General features: G+C 35.0%; 1 protein-coding gene across 1 annotated transcript in view; it reads right to left on the reverse strand.

Annotated features, from left to right (window-relative positions):
* Positions 1 to 20,789, reverse strand: part of DNAH7 (dynein axonemal heavy chain 7) — a 208,981-nt gene that overhangs the window by 107,736 nt on the left and 80,456 nt on the right. The window contains 7 exon segments of the mRNA XM_081050696.1: positions 773 to 922; positions 4,173 to 4,421; positions 8,530 to 8,628; positions 11,163 to 11,375; positions 17,223 to 17,350; positions 17,495 to 17,597; positions 20,342 to 20,510. Coding sequence (XP_080906822.1) covers positions 773 to 922; positions 4,173 to 4,421; positions 8,530 to 8,628; positions 11,163 to 11,375; positions 17,223 to 17,350; positions 17,495 to 17,597; positions 20,342 to 20,510 — 1,111 coding nt within the window.

The raw sequence follows: 20,789 nt of genomic DNA on the forward strand, positions 1-20,789 counted from the left end.
GGAAACATTCAATCTGTTTATTATTTTTTAAATAAATGTCTCTAGCCTCGGCCTCTTTTCCTTTAAGACCAGCCTTAGCAAGCTGTCTCCCATATGATCACACTGTGGAAAGCCTGCTAATATATGGCCACCAAGTAACAATTTATTGGTCTGTGAACTCTTTTTGTAAGAGTGGGCAACAACCGCTCGTGGGAATAAGCAGAATAAGCCAGGAGTGGGTCCCTCCTCCCATTCACAGCAGTTAACAGCTGGCACATCCCTGACCTCTTCTGCTTTTCACAGGCAGCCCATTCTCTTCCTAACACACTAGAGGGAAAGCATTGGAACTTTAAAACATTGTTTTGTAGAAGCCTGCAATTTCTTCTCTAAACACTGTAGTACATCTAACAGTTAGTGAGGTGACAGTGACAGCAGCCTACAACAGGGCAAAGGAACATTACGAAGGACCAAAGGATCACATCATTCAGAATCTCTCCTTCCTGAACTTTTTAGCCTGAAGAAAGAGAACCAGAAGCACATCCCTCTGTCCTTTCTTCTGCCCTCTCTCCTGTGCCCACCAGGACAAAGGTGCCTGCCCCGCGGTCTCTGGCACTTTTGTAGGTGCTAACGAGGTTCTTCACAGAAATACTGCCAGACTATCCAGTAATGCATTCTAAATAAATTATCTTGAGCCAAAAATATAAAATGTTTGAAACAACTGAAAAAAAAATAGAAATTGGCAAGAAGGAAATATCAGTTTTTCTAAAATTCATGTGAAAGTGTTAGTACTTACCACTGAAGAAGCAAATGCTCGAAAACTGACAGCAAGTATCCCATCGGACCACTCGTGGGATACTAAGTCAAACTGGCCGTACAGCTGACCCATGGTAACAGACTTAGGATTCAACACAGTAATCTGAACCTTGTTTTCTTCCATTAACCCCTGAATGAGAAAACAATCAATTGCTCAACCAATAGTTTATTTATTTAGAAGAATACTGTCTTTATTTATAGAAAACATTATGGTGTATATAGAAAATCCTAAAGATTCTACAAAGAAACTACCAGAAGTAAGGAGTCCACTTAACAAGGCTCCAGCATATAAAGTCAACATGTAAAAACTGATTTATTTTATATATAATGCCAATGAACAATTGAAAAATAAAATTTTTAAAATACCATTTACAATAGTATTTAAAAACTCATAAAATACTTAGGAATAAATTAGCAAATGTTGTGCAAGATTAATAAATCTAAAACTACAAAATGGGAGTTGCCAATTTTTTTGATAAAGGGTCAGAGAGTAAATAATCATAGACTTTGCAGGTTACATATAATCTGTGACATGTTTTCCCGTTTTTATTTTTTTTTTTAAACCTTAAAGAATGTTAACACTACTATGAAAACAGACTTTGGGCTGAACTTGGCCCATGGGCTATAATTTGCTGACTCCTATTACTCGGCCATAAAGAGGAATGAAATCTTGCCATTTGCAGTGATATGGATGGAGCTAGAGAATATTATGCTAAGTGAAATAAGTCAGACGAAGAAAGACAAATGCCATATGATCTCACTTATAAGTGGAATCTAAAGAATAGATTAAATAAACAAACTAATCAGAAACAGTCTCAGAGATATAGAGAAAAAACTGAAGGTTGCTAGATGAGAGGGAGGTGGGGATGAGGGAGATGGTGAGGGGATTAGAAAGCACAATCAGTAACCACAAGATTGCCATGGGCATACAATCAGTAATGTTGTAAAGATTTTGTAGGGTATCCAATGGACACTTGTCTTACTAGGGAGACCACTTCATGTACGGTGTAGATGCCTGACCACTGCAGTGTACACCTGAAGCTGAAGCTGAATAATAACGAATGTCTACTATAATTATATATATATATATATATATATATACACACACACATATATGTCACAAAAAGTGGACTACAGCATAAGGAATAGGGACAGTGAAAATGTAAAGGCTGTATATGATGTCAGAGGAGTAGTAGATTGGGGGTGGGGGTTGTCACTTTGTGAGAGGTATGAATGTCTAACTATTACATTGTTTTGTATACCTGAAACTAATAATAATTTTTAAAAAACAATAAAAATATATAATTGTCTGACTCCTGCTACAAAACATTCTCAAAGAGAAAATCGAAATATCTAAACATAGGGAAATATGTACCATTCTCACTGAGTAGGAAAGTTAATACTGGTAGGTTGACCATTTCAACCAGAACCCTGAAAGCTGGTATATGAAATTATTACAAGAGATATTAATTCCCTTGGGGCATAGGCTGTTTTTGTTTTTAAACAATAAATTTTATTTTTTAAGAGTAATTGTAGGTTTAGAGAAAAATTGAGCAGAAAGAAAGTATAGAGATTCACATATACTTCCTTCCTACCTCACCCTTAGGTTCCCCTACTATTAGGGCCTTGCATTGGTGTGGTATATTGTTATGACTGATGAACTAATATTGATACATTATTAGTAGTAACTAAAGTCCATGGTTTACATTAGCGTTCATTCTTTGCATTGTACCGTTCTGTGGGTTTTGTCAAATGCATAACATCATCCATCCACCATTTCAGTATCGTACAGAATAGTTTCACTGCCCTAAAATCCCCTGGATGGTACCTATTCATAATCATTTCTTTTTTACATATAACAACATAACAAGTTCAACTCTTTCCAACACTGCCTTCTGTCTGCCAACCCCAGAGGTTGGGACACAAACTACCAAACTGAAGAAAAGATGTGGGAATAATAATATTAAGCAGTAAAAGAAACTCAAGGTTTTTGCTTATTGCTTGTGCCCAGGAGGGGGTAACAATGTGTCTTCCTAAATTCAGAAAGCTCTGTCATCTTCTAAGTCAGAATAAAGTTGCTGCCACCAAAGGCTAGTGTCAAACTATAGCTTGCACGCAGTAGCTATGGTGCCCTGCCCCTTTTTGGTCACCATAATGTCACTCTTAGATTTTCCTGAAAATGAACCATTTTAAGCCTTGCAATTGGACCAGAATTGGACCAGCTCTCACCTTCAGCTTCTTTAATCTTGGAGTGGCATTACATTTGGTTCTTTTAGAAACATATATATATACATTTTTTTACATAGCAAAAGCAATTAGTTTAACAACAAAATAACAACAAAAAATACAAACAAGCAAAAAATCAAGAAAAGAAAGGCAGGATGGCAGAAAGGCCGGAAGGATCAAGGGAAGAGGAGGGAAGGGAAGAACAGAAATAGCATGAAAGTATAAAAGCAGAGGAAACAGACAACAGAAATAAGTAGCATATCAGTATTACGATAATAAATATAAACAAACTTAAATTCCCCTATGGAAAGATAAAGACGATCAAACTGAAGAAAATAAAAGTCAAACTATTTACTGTTTATAAAAAGTAAATCACAGTGACACCAATTACAATTAAAGATATGGGTAAATATGTATGCAAGGAGAAAATAGGGGTTGCAATATTGAAATTTGATGCAGGGGATCCAACGCAAACAACGGAACAGGTAAATAATTTTATATTGGTTGAAGGAGAGACTCCACAATGAACACATAATGATCATAAATCCCACATAGGCTACTAACACTGAAATATGTGAAGCAAAAACTATTCAAAATACAAGAAGTAGAGAGAAATGTAATATTAGTTGGAGAATTTAAAATAGTTTCATTTCCTTGGCATATCAAAGTAGACTAACCTGTGATGTGTAAGACAGAAATTCTGAATAGTATGATACTGATTTTTTATTATATATACACATATACATATATAACACACACACACACTTCAATTCAACACCACTAACAGCTACTAGTAACAGAAGTTTGCATTACAAATCTAACCACCAGAGGATAAAAAATACTCTCGTAAAAGTATGAAAACAAATCTGCCTGTTTTTTCATCTTTCCAGTCGTTTTTCTACACTGAACATGTGTTTCCTTTATAATTAAAACATTTTTAAAATCAAAATAAAAGTTGAGAGACAAATATGTGACATGCCCTTATATGCTGAACTTCCTACTTGCTTCATATTACTTTTTTACTTTTATTTTCTCTTTGATTCTTTTTTTTCATGATTTTATGTTGCTGCATTAAAGTATCTTTTAAAATGACCATACATCTCCATCTTTCACAAAGCTGATTATAAATAAATTACTGCATTAACAACACTTACCTTTTCACATATATCATTTAGTGCTCCAGCTAAGACGCGATATGCACTGGTTTTTCCTCCAAATGGTTCTCCAACAATCATAAAACCATGACGCACAATCATCATTTCATATATTTGGAGAATCTTCTCAGAAAATAATTTGGTCATTTGCAAATTCATGTTCTCACAGCTGTCTTTGATAGCTACCAGCATATCATTGTAATCTGGTTTTGGCAACTTCACCCCAGGAAACAAATCTGAAGTAATTCCCTGATGATAGATGATTTCAGGATTTATATTATATATCATATATTCTTTCTCTCTCTCTCTTCTCCATATATATGTGTGTGTGTATATACACATACACACACACATATATACACATACACATGTATATACACACACATATATATAAATATACACACATACACATGTAGGCATATATACACACACATAAACATGGTAAAATGTCTCTCATCCTCATATTTAATATTAATGGAAATAGACTCATTAAATAATAATAGTTCAATAGCATTTTAACAGCTTTATAGAAGTATGATTGACATACAATAAACTGTATATTTTTAAAGTGTACAATTTGGTAAGTGAAACTCAATCAAGATATTCAACATATCTATCACTCCCAACAGTTTCCTTCTGACCTTTTGTGATCCTCCTTCCCTCCTTTCCTTACTGCCTCCTCTCTCCATCCCCAGGTGATAATTGATTTGCTTTCTGTTACTATTTTTATTTGCATTATCTAAAATTTAACATAGATAAAATTATACATTGTGCGCAGTACTTTTTTTTGTCTGACTTCTTTCACTCCAAAGTGAGGTTTGCAGATTCACACTCAGCACGTATCAACAGTTCACTGTTTTGAAGTGTTCCATGGTATTGAGGTGCTGCAGTTTTCAAATCCATTCCCTCATTGATGGACATTTTCATTGTTTCCAGTTTTTTTGGGGGGAGACCACGAATAAAGCTGCTATGAACATTTGTGTAGAAGTCTTTTTATGGACAAATGTTTTAATTTCTCTTGGGTGAATAGCAAGGAGTGCAATACCTGGATAATATGGTGGGCGTGTGTTTAACATTTTAAGAAATTGCCTGCTTTCCAAAGCAGTTATGTTATTTTATACTCCACTGGGAGTGCACGAGAGTTCCAATATTTGATATGAGCAGTCTTTTTCATTTGAGCCATACAAATAGGTGTGTAACAATATTTTCCTTTTTTTAATTTATTGGGGTGACAATGGTTAGGAAACTTACTTGGGTTTCGAATGTACAATTTTGTAATAGGTCATCCATATATCACATTGTGTGTTCACCAGTATCTTATTGTAGCTTCAATTTGCATTTCCCAATGACTAACACTTTTGCATGTGCTTATTTGCCATATGCATATCTTCTTTAATAAAGTGCCTGTTCAAATCTTTTGCCTATTTTTAATTGGTTTATTTTCTTAATGATAAGTTTTGACCATTCTTTAAATATTTCGCATACAAGTCCTCCATCATATATCTAATTTGCAAGTATTTTTTCCTAGTCTCTAACTTGTGTTCATTCTCTTACTGCTTTCACAGAGCAAACTTTAAAAATTTTGATGAGTCTATTTTATCAATTTATTGTTTTATGCCTTGTGCTTTTAGTGTCGTATTTATGAAATTTTTGCCTAACACAAAGTCACAAAATTTCTCCTGTTTTCTACTAGAAATTTTAGTTTTACAATATTTAAGTTAAAAAGTTAGAGGATGAACTGAATGCTGTAGGCTAATTATTAAGACAGTGTCATATTGGCATAAAGATAGACAAATATATCAATGGAACAGAATAGGGAATCCAAAAATAGACCTATACACATGTGAACAACTCATTCTCAACAAAGACACAAAGGCAATTCAGAAGATGAAAGTCTTCCACAAGTGATGCCTGGATTTGTCAGTACAATGAACTTCAGTGCATACGTCATATCACACACAAATATTAGTATTTCAGTCATTGTAGTGGGTAGTATTTTAATCAGCTAGTGTCCCTCAAAACTTCTTTTTCACCTGAAACCACAGAACGTGACCTAATTTGGAAAGAAGATCTTTGCAGACATAATTAGGTAAGTTAAGACGAGGTCATACTGGACCCTAAATCCAATGACTGTCATCCTTACACAGCAAGGGGAGAAAGATTCAGACACAAAAACACCCAGGGTAGAAGGTCATGTAATGATGGAGGCATAGACTGGAGTGATGCCAAACCAAGCCAAACCCAGGAAAGTCAAGGATGGCCAGTAGCCACCAGAAGCCAAGAAGAAGCAAGGAAGGATTCTTTTCTAGAGCCTTCGGAGGAAACCAACACCTGGATTTCAGACTTCTATCCTTTAGAATTATGAGAGAATAAATTTGTGTTGTCTTAAGGCACCAAGTTGGTGGTGCTTTGTTATGGCGGCTTTAAGAAACTAATACAATCATATAATGTATGATTGGAAAGAATTATAATTCCATATTTAGTGTATATGAACATATAAAGTTCATTGCAAGCTCTAAGAAACATTCCTTTACAAACTGTTAATGCTATTTTATAAGCATCATAGTACCCTGTGTGAGAAATATGATTATTGTTTTTACTCTGAAGATAAAAATGAAAATTTAGATGAGCTTAATGTGCAAGCACACAGTTGAGTTATACTTTAGAATTAACAAATTTCAAGTTTAATTATTCATAAATTTAATTCTTTAAATGCTATTATGGAGAAATTGATCCCAGTTCATCAAAATAGTAAATTTCCTTCGGGCAAAGGAGAGAAAAAAGCAATGCAGTAGAATGGCTAAGAGTACGCTGCAGCCTGACTGGGTGGTTGGAATCCCCATTCCCTCATGTATCAGCATCAACACAAGTCCTCATCATCTCTGTGCCTGAGTGACATCACCTGTAAAACTGGGGTAATGATAGCACCTGCCCCCCTGGGTTGTTGTGAGCATTAAATAAGTCACTATCTGTAAAGCTCTTAGAATAGTGTCCAGTCCATAATGAGTGCGTGGTGTCTTCTAAATTTAACAACATCTTCTCAAATTGCTTATGGTTAACTTCGAAAGGAGCAGCTATCTCCAGAACATATTTGGTATTCAGTGGTTCTCATCCAGGACCAATTGCCCTCACTCTCCTGCCAGGTAGAGTTGGAAATACGTAGAGTGGTCCTTCTGGTTGTCACAATGGAAGAGGTCTAGAGACACTGGGAGGATGGGTGGGAGCAGGGACGCCAAATATTCTGCAGCATAAGAGACAGTCTCCCACAAGGAATTATCCTAACTGAAAATGCCAGTCGTGCCTCTCTATTTGGGAAACACTGCTCGATAAATGCTCACTGAATGAAAGCTCAACTGCATGAAAATATATCCAGTGAGGTATATTTCCACTTTATAAAAATATAGCTTTTACTCCGGGAAAATCTGTACAGCATACTAGTACCAAAGAAACTGAAGGAAAACTTGAGGAAGAAAATGTGTGCTTATTCCTTGCAGCATTGCTCTATAAAATGCTTGTCCTGCCAGCTCTAAATCCTAAGGAAAGCTCCTTTCAGAATGATGCAACATGGTCGTTATGGATGGCTAACAACACTGGCCCACACCACAGTAGCAGTGCCACTCCTCCCCTCCCTGTGACAGCCATAACGACCTTAGTCCTTACACATTGGAGGCGAACTGCCTACACTGCAAGAGAGCACAAGTTCATGCAACATTTAACATTTGTTGGGAGCCATGGCCTCCCGATTTCCTCTACCTGAGACAGGGCAAAAAGAAAAGAATGCCATCAAATGATAATATAGAAACTTCAACTATCATTCAAATACTTCTTTTCAAGTACTTATAATCTAATTTTAAAAATATAACAAGATTAGAAAGCTTATTTCTTATTTTAAATTACCCTGAAAAAACAATTTCATAAAAGCCATTACACTCTTTTAAACAAATTCAGCTTGCTTATTTTTTTTTTATTTCTTCAATCATTAATTTAACATTTACCAAATACCTATTCTGTGCAATCAATGGATTCAGGGCTGTGTTAGACTGATTACTTGCTTCACGGAGCCTACATTCTAGTGTAATTTATAAGCAGACATATTTTGTAACTTCTGTGTGCTCACTGTACTCTTCAGTTAAAAAAAAAAAGAGTACTATTTTAAAATTCCAAGTTGTTCAAAGTCATCTGAAGCAACAAAGCTAGCTAAACATACTTCAAATAAAACATGAAATGATCTATGTTTCTCTATGTCATATTATTGTTTTCTATAGAGCAAGTTTTTCGTAGGGAGTTGCAAACTTAGACATTTGGTAAGTACATTATTATAAGAATTTTGATACATCGGGATAACAAATGTTCTTACCTCAAAGAGTGGCAAATCATGGGACAAAAATTTTGGCAGATTTACATCAATAATAGATCTGAGCAGCAAAATTTCTTCATTTTCATTTGGATATTTCAGCTAAAAGAAAATATGCTCATGATGATACCTGCATGCGTTAACTGCCCCCTCTGCATGTTCACACTCACACACACAAGCACACAGGCTCCAGAGGCAATTTAATCCCATGCAAAATTGTTATTTATTTTCATTTATTTGGATTGTTATTAAGTTTAGAAACTGACGTTTATACTTGTTGAATTCTCTACTAGTTTATCATGAAAACCTAAGATTGAACTCACTAGCTTGTCACAGATGCTCCTGGTAAAAAGCTATCAGCTCTGAATTCACTATAATTTGGGAGCTGCCACTGCCTCTGTTTTGGGTAAGAGCTTGCTTGCCCTATGCGTTAAAGAGCAGCAGTGGGTTGGTTAAGTGGAAATAATCATAAAAAGTGGGCAATCATTTCTAAAAGATGCATTTAAATTTAAAACATATAAACATTCACTTATTTGCCCATATTTTGATGTCAAGGTGTTTTCTTTGAGTGTAGAGTGCTGAACTATTTTTTCTTGCAAAAAAAATACATCAATAATGCACCATCTGCCCCATCCAGTTTTGTGCTGTTCTGGTTGGTTTTGGCTTGTTTTTTAAAGGGGATCATGCTCTTCAAAGATACTTGTGAGACAATCCAAGTGTAGCAACCTTATCAATTTTTAAGGTGTTTTGTTTTTCAGTCTTATATACCTTTCCTACCCACACCTATATACCATTCAAATTCAATTTTTTAGCATTTCATTTTAATGAATCTTTCTTAAACAATGAATTTCAGTTTTCTTAAAAACAAAACTCTTCTTTTCATGCTTATATATCATCAGTTTCCTTAACATTTAATTAAATAACATAATAACAATAACATTTCTGACTGGCTTCAGAAAGTTTCAGGGAACCGACTAAGGAACACAGCTCACCTAATAGAGGTGAGAGGGAAGAGTAGCTCGCTGCCTACCAGTTGCGTGTTTAGGGTGGGCATGTGTTAATGTGTTCCAAAGACAGAGTGGAGATGGCTGGCAATGCACCAAGTCACTTAGGTAGAGGGTGTTTCGGAAAACTCACATTAAATTCCAAAACACATGTTTGTAAACCCAAAGTTTACTAAAAATCTGGTTGAACTCTGAACTTGTTGCTCATGCCCATATAAAGTCACATAATTCACACAAAAAAATCTGAACTTGGAATTATTTTCCCCAACTTCAATATTTTACTCAACGTCTCCCTCCAAACTTTCTCCTATCAGCACGCATTTCATTTTCCAGAACCCTCTTCCTTTTCTCTAAAATCTTTCCGCCTAATACATCCCATGTTCCTACTTAACTGGCTCTACCCTTACAAAGTCAGTGATGCCTGGCAGTCAAGTTCAGCTGTCCCTGAATCTCCAGAACCCTCAGTGGCAAAGCCAGTTCTGCGCACATGAACTTTGCCTTTGGATCAGTCTAACCACACATAAATTAGGAAGTGTCATCAGTTTATGTTGTTAGTTGAGAGGCTATTACTTTAAAGCAAATGTTTTCATTGTTTCTTGATATAATAGAAACAAACTTCAAAATATTCAAGGCAACACATTTAACAAAATTAGCTTCTGACAAAGAATGATAGGATGCTTTTGCAGGATTCATTTGCTGTGGAACTTTAATAGCTCAATTCCATAGTCAAGATGTCAGTGATAACAGAAACGAGGACATGCATTATCTTTCCCATTATCTGACCACAGTGTAATCATGACATGCCAGGGTAATAAAAATTGTTGCTTTCAGTTGCGTTTACTTATTGCAAAAAAACAATAACGCATTAGGTTAACATGAAATAGACTATCACCATCATATATTAGAATTCTGGGTAACATTATTATAGAAGATAAAAATACATACCATTGTTCTTAATTATGTAGGATATATTTTAAAATCTTTATCTTCTACAAATCATGAACATGAACATTTTATAAACTCCAAGGTCACATTTTGCATTTTGCCATTAACTACAGCCTATCTTGTTTGCGTTCATAAAGAACCAATGTACAGTTATATTTCATGGTTCCATAAAATACTTCCAATGAAAAGTTACCCAAGTCATAAAATATTCAGGTTTTTCATCTATAGTGTTATGACTTACACCATTTTAAAATGCAAATATTATATTGCAAATCTATTACTGCCAGTCTACAGTTAGTTGCAATTGTGTAATTATATTGACAGTGTTTAGGGACTTCTGCATGTACTTATTAATTATACATTATTTCCTTTTAGCTATACATGTTCGTGTAGACTGAAAGCCTTCAGAATATTTCACAGCAACAGGAATTTTATTTCTCGGCAGTACGTACTTTTGTATATTTAAAAGTATGTAACGGAACTTGAATCACTAAGAATTACATGACTGAGGTTTTACAAATCATACATTTCCTTTTTCATGTGCAAATAATCGTTTTCTTTAGTATAATAATTGAACTTTTTTTTTCAGTTGATGAAACCAATTAGTTATTAGAACTCTGGGGAGACTCATGGTCCTGAGACTTAGAAATAGGAAATGGATGAGTAAAAAACAACTTGAGTCTCTACCTTTAGATTCCCAGCGGCAGTGAGCACGGACTTCACAGCTCTCATTCCGTAGTCATAGTGATGTTGCGATGACAACTGCTCTGAACACAAGCGATAAGTAGCCACAATTTTTACTGACAGTGGCCGAGCTGTGACAAACCCACAGGAGTACAGGACTATTTCGGCAATCATGGCATAGTCAGGCACCATCATTGCTACTGTCCGAAAGAGAGCCTATGGGAGTGGAGAAAAATATGCTTTTAAAAAGGCCATCATAAAGATAACCTTATTTTTAATTTCATAACAGGTTACAATTTTATAGTTTTTCAGCAACGTTATTATACTACAACGTCCAAATTATATAGGTAAAGCAATTTTAAAAACTGACTTCTTGTTATTGTGATGTTATAAATTTATCATTAATTTTTTATGTATTTTTCCTTGAATTATGTTTTAACAACATCTTCAAATTTCTATCGTACTTAGATCTTCAGTGTATTATTAATTCACGTAAGTGTTCAAGTACAATTATATTCTATTCTTCTGGAAAAGTGACATGTTACAGAGCAAAAGCATCAGACTCTGCAGGGAAGTTCAAAAACCGGACTTCTCATCTGGACTGGTGAGAAAACACCTAGTATTGGAAGACTGGGCTTCAAGTGAGGCTCTCTAGGTATTTAATTAATTGTGTAATTTGGGGTTAATCGGGTATCACCAATAATAAGGTTGCATTAGATAAAATATATATTTGAGGATGTTATTAAGCTTTTTGAGTCTGCAATCACCATGTCAGTCTTTCACCAAGCAAAATAAAGGGGGGGGAAAAACTGGAACTAAGACATGGATAACAATTATTAGAGATAAATCAATTTTCCAAATTGTAAAGATTTTTTTCTTATGGTATTTTAAATGTTGTGAGACAAATTAATGTCATGTGATGGTAAGTAAACAGAAAACTGAATCGATTTTAAAAGAATAAATAAGAAAATTTAAGTTTAGAATGGTGGTATGTGTCAGGACTTACTTCAATAACTCAGGCACGAAAACATGAAATTCTTGTATTATAGAGGGAAACAAAACAATATTACAGAAAAATGACAATAGTATCCAGATACTGAATGACAATCATAGTGAATGACAACTGTAAACAGATAGTTTGTAAGTACTTCTGAGAATTAGCTGAATTACCAAAAACCCAAGGAAGATAGAAAATAGGAACACCTTGCATGAGTAATCTGATAGGACTCTTCCAAATTGAGAACAAATAAGAGATTTGCATCAAGCAAAATCCTTCTAATGTGTTATCTGAATTACTAGCTAGATGACTTGGTACTGCTATTTTATCATTAAGGTTACCATTAAAGAAAGAAGGAATAATATGTTAAAAATATAAAGCTTGAATTAATACCTTGGAACAGAGAAATTTAAGCAAGTGTTCCAACCACTACATACTTGAGGAAAAAAGAATATAACAGAATTACAATACAGATGGTACCTCTTTTAAAGGGTAGGTTCTCAACAACTTTTTTTCTTAATGAATACAAGAGAGAATGAATGAACAGATCAGTCAGTCCGTCAATGGCTAGTTTAGGGTAAAATAGTCTTTCTACCATAGTACAAATTGTTACTAGTTTGGAGTCAACATCCAGGTCTGTGTGCTGTAGGTTTTACTCTGACTATCCTCAGGTATATCACAGATTCCTATTCACATTCTCTCAGCAGAATTAGCAGTATGGTTGTGGAACACCACGAAACAGACATATTGCTGGCCGTGAGAAGGAAAAACAGAGCAAGGTAAAGAAGTTTCATTAGGTTATCATGTCGTTCCATTTAATAGAATTCCTCCACCAAAGATTTAACACTTGTTCTTATTTATCACAGAGAAAAACAGCTGATCAAAATATTTTTTTAGGCCTAACCTGTTATGGTGGTGGATGTTCTAATTTAATGGTTCTCAAACAGGGTGTGTGACATACTAACATGATACGGTTTGATTTGAAAAGTCAGAAATAACTTTTTAGTAATAGCAGTAAGTATAAGGATAATTCGTGCTGTTTAAAAAAATTAAATTGGGTTCTAGCTTAACTAATGACATACTTTCTTGAATGTAACAATAAATAAATAAGTAAATAAATAATAAATAAATAAATAGGAGGGGATTATAGATCCAGATAACATGCCAGGACTTAAATAAACTCCAGTACATGTAATCAATGTGAGCATTACCCTCCATGTGTACCTCAGCAGAAGTGAATGTTTAAGAATAGTTATTTTAGGAGTCGGCCAGTTGGTTCAGTGGTTAGAACGCGGTGCTCTTAACAACAAGGTTGCCGGTTCAATCCTCGCATGGGCCACTGTGAGCTATGCCCTCCACAGCTAAATTGAAACAACTACTTGACTTGGAGCTGATAGCTCCTGGGAAAAAAACACTTAAATAAATAAAAGTTGTGGTTTATTTTTTTTAAAAAAAAGAACAGTTATTTGATTGCTTCTGCCCCCTTTGGTGGAAGAAGAAGGGTGGTACATAAGGAAGTATATATAATTCCTATAGTATGCTTTCAAAGGATTGCATATTAGGTATAATTTAAAAAAGAAAAGAAAAAATTTCAACCAGTACTTCTTACCATTTCTTTCTAAAGGATTGGAAATAGGTTTCATAAATATTGTGACCTGTTCAGGAGTAAGCAAGATTTTAGTTGAGTGAAATGGAGGATTTAGGATCTGCTTTACTTTTTTTCCTCTGTACTACTATCGTGTTTCGTCCTACATACCCTCTGGAAAGCTATGTATCAGGTTATTGGCTTTGTGACATTGGAAGAGCTAGAATATGTCTTTTTTACCAGAGTTTCTAACACTTAACTATTCTGAAATGATTATTGAGTATAGATTCTTCAGAATATTTTCAATATAAAATATAGCTTCTCTAAAGTGGAGATATATTTAAGAAATTGCTCTACTATGTAAGCATTATCTAGATGAACTAGATGTCAAAATGGGACTCTTTCTGCATGACATGATACACATCAGTTACCAAAATACATAGGATCTACACGATACACAAAATTTACAAAGGAAATGTATACAATTCTTCATTTATTTGTAGATTATAAAATTTTTGAGAAAGTAGGTGAGGAAGAAGGATTTTGGAAAAGATTTCCATTGAAGGGAGTTTTTGTTATGCTGTGAGTCCCCACCATATACCTCTTTGCCCCCAAGTTCAGAGAGAGCTTGATGGGTATGCCCATATTTGGGGGGCTATGGATCAATGCCTGACTCATGTATGAGAAAGCAAAAGTGGCATGTGGCAGCAGAATCAATGTGGTCTTCACTTTTGGAGGTTGTTTGGACAAAGGATGCATGAGTTGTACACACTATGAGCAAGAGAGAGCCCAGCTGGAGCCATCTTAAGTCCTGCCCAAGATACTCCCTGGCAAAGTGAGAACTCTCCAACAGTGAAGTCTGTGTGGAATCACCCACCAAAGATCCAGGCAGAGAGGAAAGATGGTAACTGGAGAAACAGAATCCATCACCCATGTTTCAGTAGTCACAAGTGTGGACACCTAATAAAGGAGTCCTGGAAGAGCCCATGGACATGTGCAGAATGGAGATTCAGCTCTACACTTCTGCCAGGTCAAGGAGCTTCACACAGAAGGTTGTATCTGGACCATATGTTTGAACAGTGGTTCACTACTAGCTTAAATGATGAGTGTGAATGTGTCAGGCAGGAAAGTGGTCACTTACGTACTATAGGGGAACATTCAAGAGGGCAAACAGCATGTGCAAAGGCCCAGGGACCTCAGGTGGCTAGTAAGGCCCAGTGTGACAGATCGATGCGGGGAGATGGCAGTACAAACGCAGTTGGTCCTAATGGCAAGTCTCTTGTAGATCAGGCTGAGACATTTGAACTTTATTCTGTAGGCAAAAATAAGCTTAGCAGTGTTTTAAGTCTGGAAATTATATGATGAGATATCTTCTGATAGATAACAATGGTAGCATTGTAATGGGAAATTCATTATAGTGAATTTCAGTGGCGAAGAGACTGGTGACAAGTGAATTGTGGCAGTAAGACATGCGAGAGAAGATTGAAGAGGGGTAGAGGCAAGGTGTGACTGGATAGGAGCAGTAGGAATTATAAGACTTGTGAAATCAGAACCCTAGGTTTTGCAACTGCCTGAATCACCAGGTGAACAGGGAGGAGGCTTGAAGGATGACTCTGAAAACTGGTAACAACAGCATTTGTTTGTTTGTTTTGTTATTAAGCCATACACAACTTAAATTTCAGACTAAGACTTTTTTTCCCCAAAAAATTGTTATGTATTTCCATACATACTTAAAAATAGATGTTCTGCAGCAGCTCTAACCAAGAAGCCTGCACAACAGGAGAAAAATTTAAAAAGCTATCAGTATTTGAGAGACACTTTGGCCTAAAGTGGTAGGAAAATACATTCCCCCAAGAACCACAAGGTGAATATTTTAACACCACGTCAACCTGCACAGTAAATAAAACTATGGAAAACTCTGCATAGGGCATTAACAGACTCAACCAATAATGGTCCCAGGTTTTTATGATTGGCTACTCACAGAATTTTTGCCTTTACAAACATTTATGTGTTCAGATTGATCTTACTGAATACAAGAACGACATAAGTGAGTGGATAAAAGAACTGCTACAAAAAAAGAGCTTTCCAAATGTAAAGACTCTGAAAGTTGCAAAATGCTTCTTGGATAAAGAGGATTTCCCAGTTTTTATTTTTTAATCATACCTTCCTTCACTGAGGCGAAGCAGTAAACCACCGCGTCTAACCTATAAAAGCTCATGGAATGGAAATACAAAAACACTTGGCAGCAATACGTTGTGTCAAAAGTCCTTTAGGTAGAAAACAAAAATCCCTCATTTCGTCTGAGAAGCTGTCAGTCTAAGCATGTGAATAGTGGGGAGGAAGGTAGGATTTAGAGTCAGAAGACTTGGGTTTGGATCCACAACTACCGTGTTTCCTCGAAAATAAGACCTGGCCGGACCATCAGCTCTAATGCGTCTTTTGGAGCAAAATTAATATAAGAGCCAGTATTACATTACATTATTATGTTATGTTATGTTATGTTATGCTATGTTATGATATATTATATTAATAATATTATGTTATACCCAGTCTTACATTATAGTAAAATAAGACCGGGTTTTATATTAATTTTTGCTCCAAAAGACGCATTAGAGCTGATGGTCCAGCTAGGTCTTATTTTCGGGGAGACACGGCATAACTACACTATTCTTCAACATTGTTCTTGATGCACTAGCCATAAACATGCAATTTACCCAAAAAGGATACAAAATGCCTAACAAAGACTTGTGGAAAATGTCATATTTCACTAATAATCAAAGTTTTATTTTTAAAGTGAAGATTCTAGTCTATTCAATCAGCAAAGATTTTGTTATTTTTACAAAAAAATAAATTGGTGTCGAGTATTAATGAGAACTGAGAATTGACATAGGATGTAAATTGTTACAACCTATGTTAAAGACAATTTAGCAACTTAGCTCTTGTTCCTATAACTCTACCTAAGGAAATACTTTAAAATGAGAAAATCCTTAAGTAAAAACTGCCCATTGCAATATTACTTATGATGCAGGAAAACTAAAAGCAACTTACATGTCTAACAGAAAGACATAGTTCAGTAAATTTATTTATAGAATTATGTTTATAAAGACAAGACAATGCTAATGTTATAAACTTGAAAAAAACACCCAGTATACACAATTGTCTGCTTTCAGCACTTAAAATTGGCATTTTAGAAGGCATTTAAAATTGGAAGATACAATACAGTAAGCAGTAGAATGGATACCTTTTCATTATTTTCTTCACTTCTAATTTTCTATAATTACTACATATGCATTTTGGACATTGCATCTGGTACTCAAAAGCAATTTTTTTTCTGAAGGTACTCAAATCTTTAAAAATTATTTTCTAAAACAGTTTTTAAAATATTTTGGATAAAATTCAAGGATAGCATGTTCTTTCTTTTTATATATTAACTTTGTAAATTACAGAAAAGATATGGATAATATAATTGCCACTTTCATACCTTCAGATTATCTGGCAGTTCTGATCGCCCCGCATATCCAGGGTTCATTGTTATAAAGACAGCACATGTGGGGTCAAGTTTTAGTTCAGTTCCTTCAAACACTAGTATATCAGCACCTGCATTAATACCTGTAGATAATCAAGAATGAAATGACTTAGCAATTCCATAGATAAATGTGACTTGTGCCACTCAGTACCTCTCATATTTCTACTTTTTTCACACAAAGACAAACTTTCACACAAAGACAAACTTCACACAAAGAGGTCCTTTACCTCTTTGGATAGTAAGAATTTGTTGAGCAACCACAGAAAGTACTTCCAAATCAATTCTGTTAAATTCATCAAAGCAAGCCCAGGCTCCACAAGATAACAGTCCCTGGGAGAAAACAGTAATGAAATTTTTCAATTTTTATCTGATTGAATATTACATTGAAATGTTGCGTTTTCACCCGATCTTTTGAAGAATTTAATATCCTATTAAAGAAATTTCTATTCACCTTTATCTTCAAAGATAGCTTTTTTATTATTATTATTACCAATTCATTATTCTTCATGAATAAAGAGTTTGATCAACTGGAAAATTTTCCAATTGATTTTTTAAAAACTTTCTGTATATTTTGGGGATTTAGATATATACCCGTAATTTCAAAGCCTTTCTAACTTTTTATTTACACGTTTGATGTTATTTGTTTTTTCATATGGATTCCATAGAATTGGTTGTAATAATCCTCTAAATAAGATGACTCCTATTGCCAGTGAGACTGGTTTGTGGTCGATGGATCTTAAAAGCCAGCTGACATAGTTTGAGGCCCTGGTTTGCAGTCTTAACTCATAGCTACTTCACAAATATGTGCCATTTGGTAATAAGGAAAAACTGGAAAATCAAGTTGAGTAGCTCAGTCCAAGTTTAAATTATCTTTAAAAAATCAATTTAGCAAATATTTGCTGAATGTACATTCTATAGATTGTATATGTATGTATGTATGTTTCACTGAGTACCTGGTATAATGGGGGTACAGAATAAAAAAGACATGGGTCTTACTATTGAGACTCTCACAATCTGTGTAAACTATTTGAATATATGACTTCATAAGCATTCTGGTACCATGGTACTTTGTATATATCTTTTATATAAGGAAATTAAGGCTATATGATATGACATTAAATAATTAGTACAAATCCACACTGCTAATATTGGCTGAACTTGAATTTGTACATAGTTCAATCTACTGAACTACACTGTATTGAACATGAACTCTATGCATGTCAAAGAATGTACATTTTTATTAATTAGAGAAAATTACATCTGTGACTTTGATCTCTAACACGATATAATAAAAGGCTTAGAAATCAGAGAACAGAATGCTTATGAAGTCATATATTCAAATAGTTTACACAGATTGTGAGGGTCTCAATAGTAAGAACCATGTCTTTTTTATTCTGTACCCCCATTATTCAGCATGATCTTAACACAAGTGTCCATATAATCAATAAATACTTATTGATGGGCAAATTTGATACCATTTAGTGTATGAATCTAAATCAAAGAATTAAGAATATCATATAAATTCAAAAGTTGAGTAATAATTATAATCTTTTAGATTTGCTATTTTTTTTCTTAAATAATCATTACAACAAGATTATACGTCATCACAGAGGATGATTACAAAGGTAATTGGTTGTTCAAATGTATTCTTGATATTTTATTCATTATCACTTTGACTTTTTTTTTAAATAGTGCCAGTTCATTTTTTATTTTTATTTTTTAAGATTTTATTGGGGAAGGGGAACAGGACTTTATTGGGGAACAGTGTACTTCCAGGACTTTTTCTTCCCAACTCAAGTTGTTGTCTTTTCAATCTTAGTTGTGGAGGGTGCCATTCAGCTTCAAGTTGTTGTCCTTTCAGTCTTAGTTGTGGAGGGCACAGCTCAGCTTCAGGTCCAGTTGCCGTTGTTAGTTGCAGGGGGCGCAGCCCACCATCTCTTGCGGGAGTCGAACCAACAACCTTGTGGTTGAGAGGACACACTCCAAACAACTGAGCCATTCGGGAGCTCAGCGGCAGCTCAGCTCAAGGTGCCGTGTTCAATCTTAGTTGCAAGGGGCGTTGCCCACCATCCATTGTGGGACTCGAGGAATTGAACTGGCAACCTTGTGGTTGAGAGCCCACTGGCCCATGTGGGAATCGAACCGGCAGCCTTCGGAGTTAGGAGCATGGAGCTCTAACCGCCTGAGCCACCAGTCATTTTGACTTTTTAAAACTCTTATTTTAATTGTTTCAACATCACAAATGTAGAGGGTTTTTTTATATCCCAAGTCTGTTATAAAATGACCAGGTCATATTTCAGCCAGGACCATATTTCAGCCAGTTTAATGTATGGGGTAGAATTGGCATATTATTTTTCATTTGTTTGGTTGTTTTTTAAAATGTTAAATTTTTCTGGAGAAATTTTACAAAAGTAAGGATTATTGAATTTTCAAAAATTACAGAAAATTACAAACAAATAAATAGAACCTATAATCCCAAATAGAGAATTTTGTGTTCAATTCTACTACCTAACATTTTAAGGAATAACAGGTTGTAGCAACAAAGTGCTAAATGACCAGCTGTCCATACGTTCACAGACAGGGACTTTACATCTTAATTCCCCCATTTGCAATCATACAGATGCATAATAGTGGGATTCTAACTCAAAATAAGAAGAAAAAAAGTACAACATGAATTTCATGTTTACCAGATGAACAAAAATGTGACTATAAAAACAAATCACCGAATCATATCTTGTTAATAACAACATCTATAGTTAAAGAAGACTTCAGATTCCCACAACCTTCACATGACATAGTAATTCTCAAACTTTTGTCTGCCCCAATGTCTCAAAGGGACACTACTCATTCCTATCAGTAATACTGACCCATTGTAGCAGAACTGGAGAGGGAGGTCTAGCTCCTTCCCAAATGTGCTTTTGTATAACCCCACTTGTCTTGAGAATTACTGAGATGGTATTTTGCCTTACTTAAACTATAATGTCTTTTCTTTGCATTAAATTATGCTTCATTATACATAAACTTCCTCTGTGAGCTGTTATCCTATTGTGAAACAATTAGGTGTCAATTCCAACCTTAAAGAATTTTCCTAAAGCCAGATAATCCAGCCCATCAGAGCAATTAAACACGACACATTGTTTGGCTACGGCTTTTGCCAAGTCTTTGGTAGTTTCAGTCTTTCCAGTGCCAGCTGGGCCTTCAGGTGCTCCGCCAAGGTGCAAGTGAAGGGCTCCAAATAATGTTCTGAAATATAAGAAATAATCTTTGTAGAATAATGCAATATTTTCATATACAGACTAAAAAAAGAAAAGTTTAAACCGAGAAACAAATTTCCCACTTCCTCATCAATAATTTCTTTCTTTCAACTAACCTCTGATAATCTCTGTGCATTACTTTGTCTATTACTATATTTCACTTCTTAATAGCTGTACATAGGACAAAATCTAAATAAATTCACTCTTGAAACTCAGTGCTGGCATCTGGTTAATATGGAGCATTAGGCTGACCCTGAACCACCCAATC

Source organism: Rhinolophus hipposideros, assembly GCF_964194185.1.
Source record: "Rhinolophus hipposideros genome assembly, chromosome: 6".
Lineage (NCBI taxonomy): Eukaryota > Metazoa > Chordata > Mammalia > Chiroptera > Rhinolophidae > Rhinolophus > Rhinolophus hipposideros.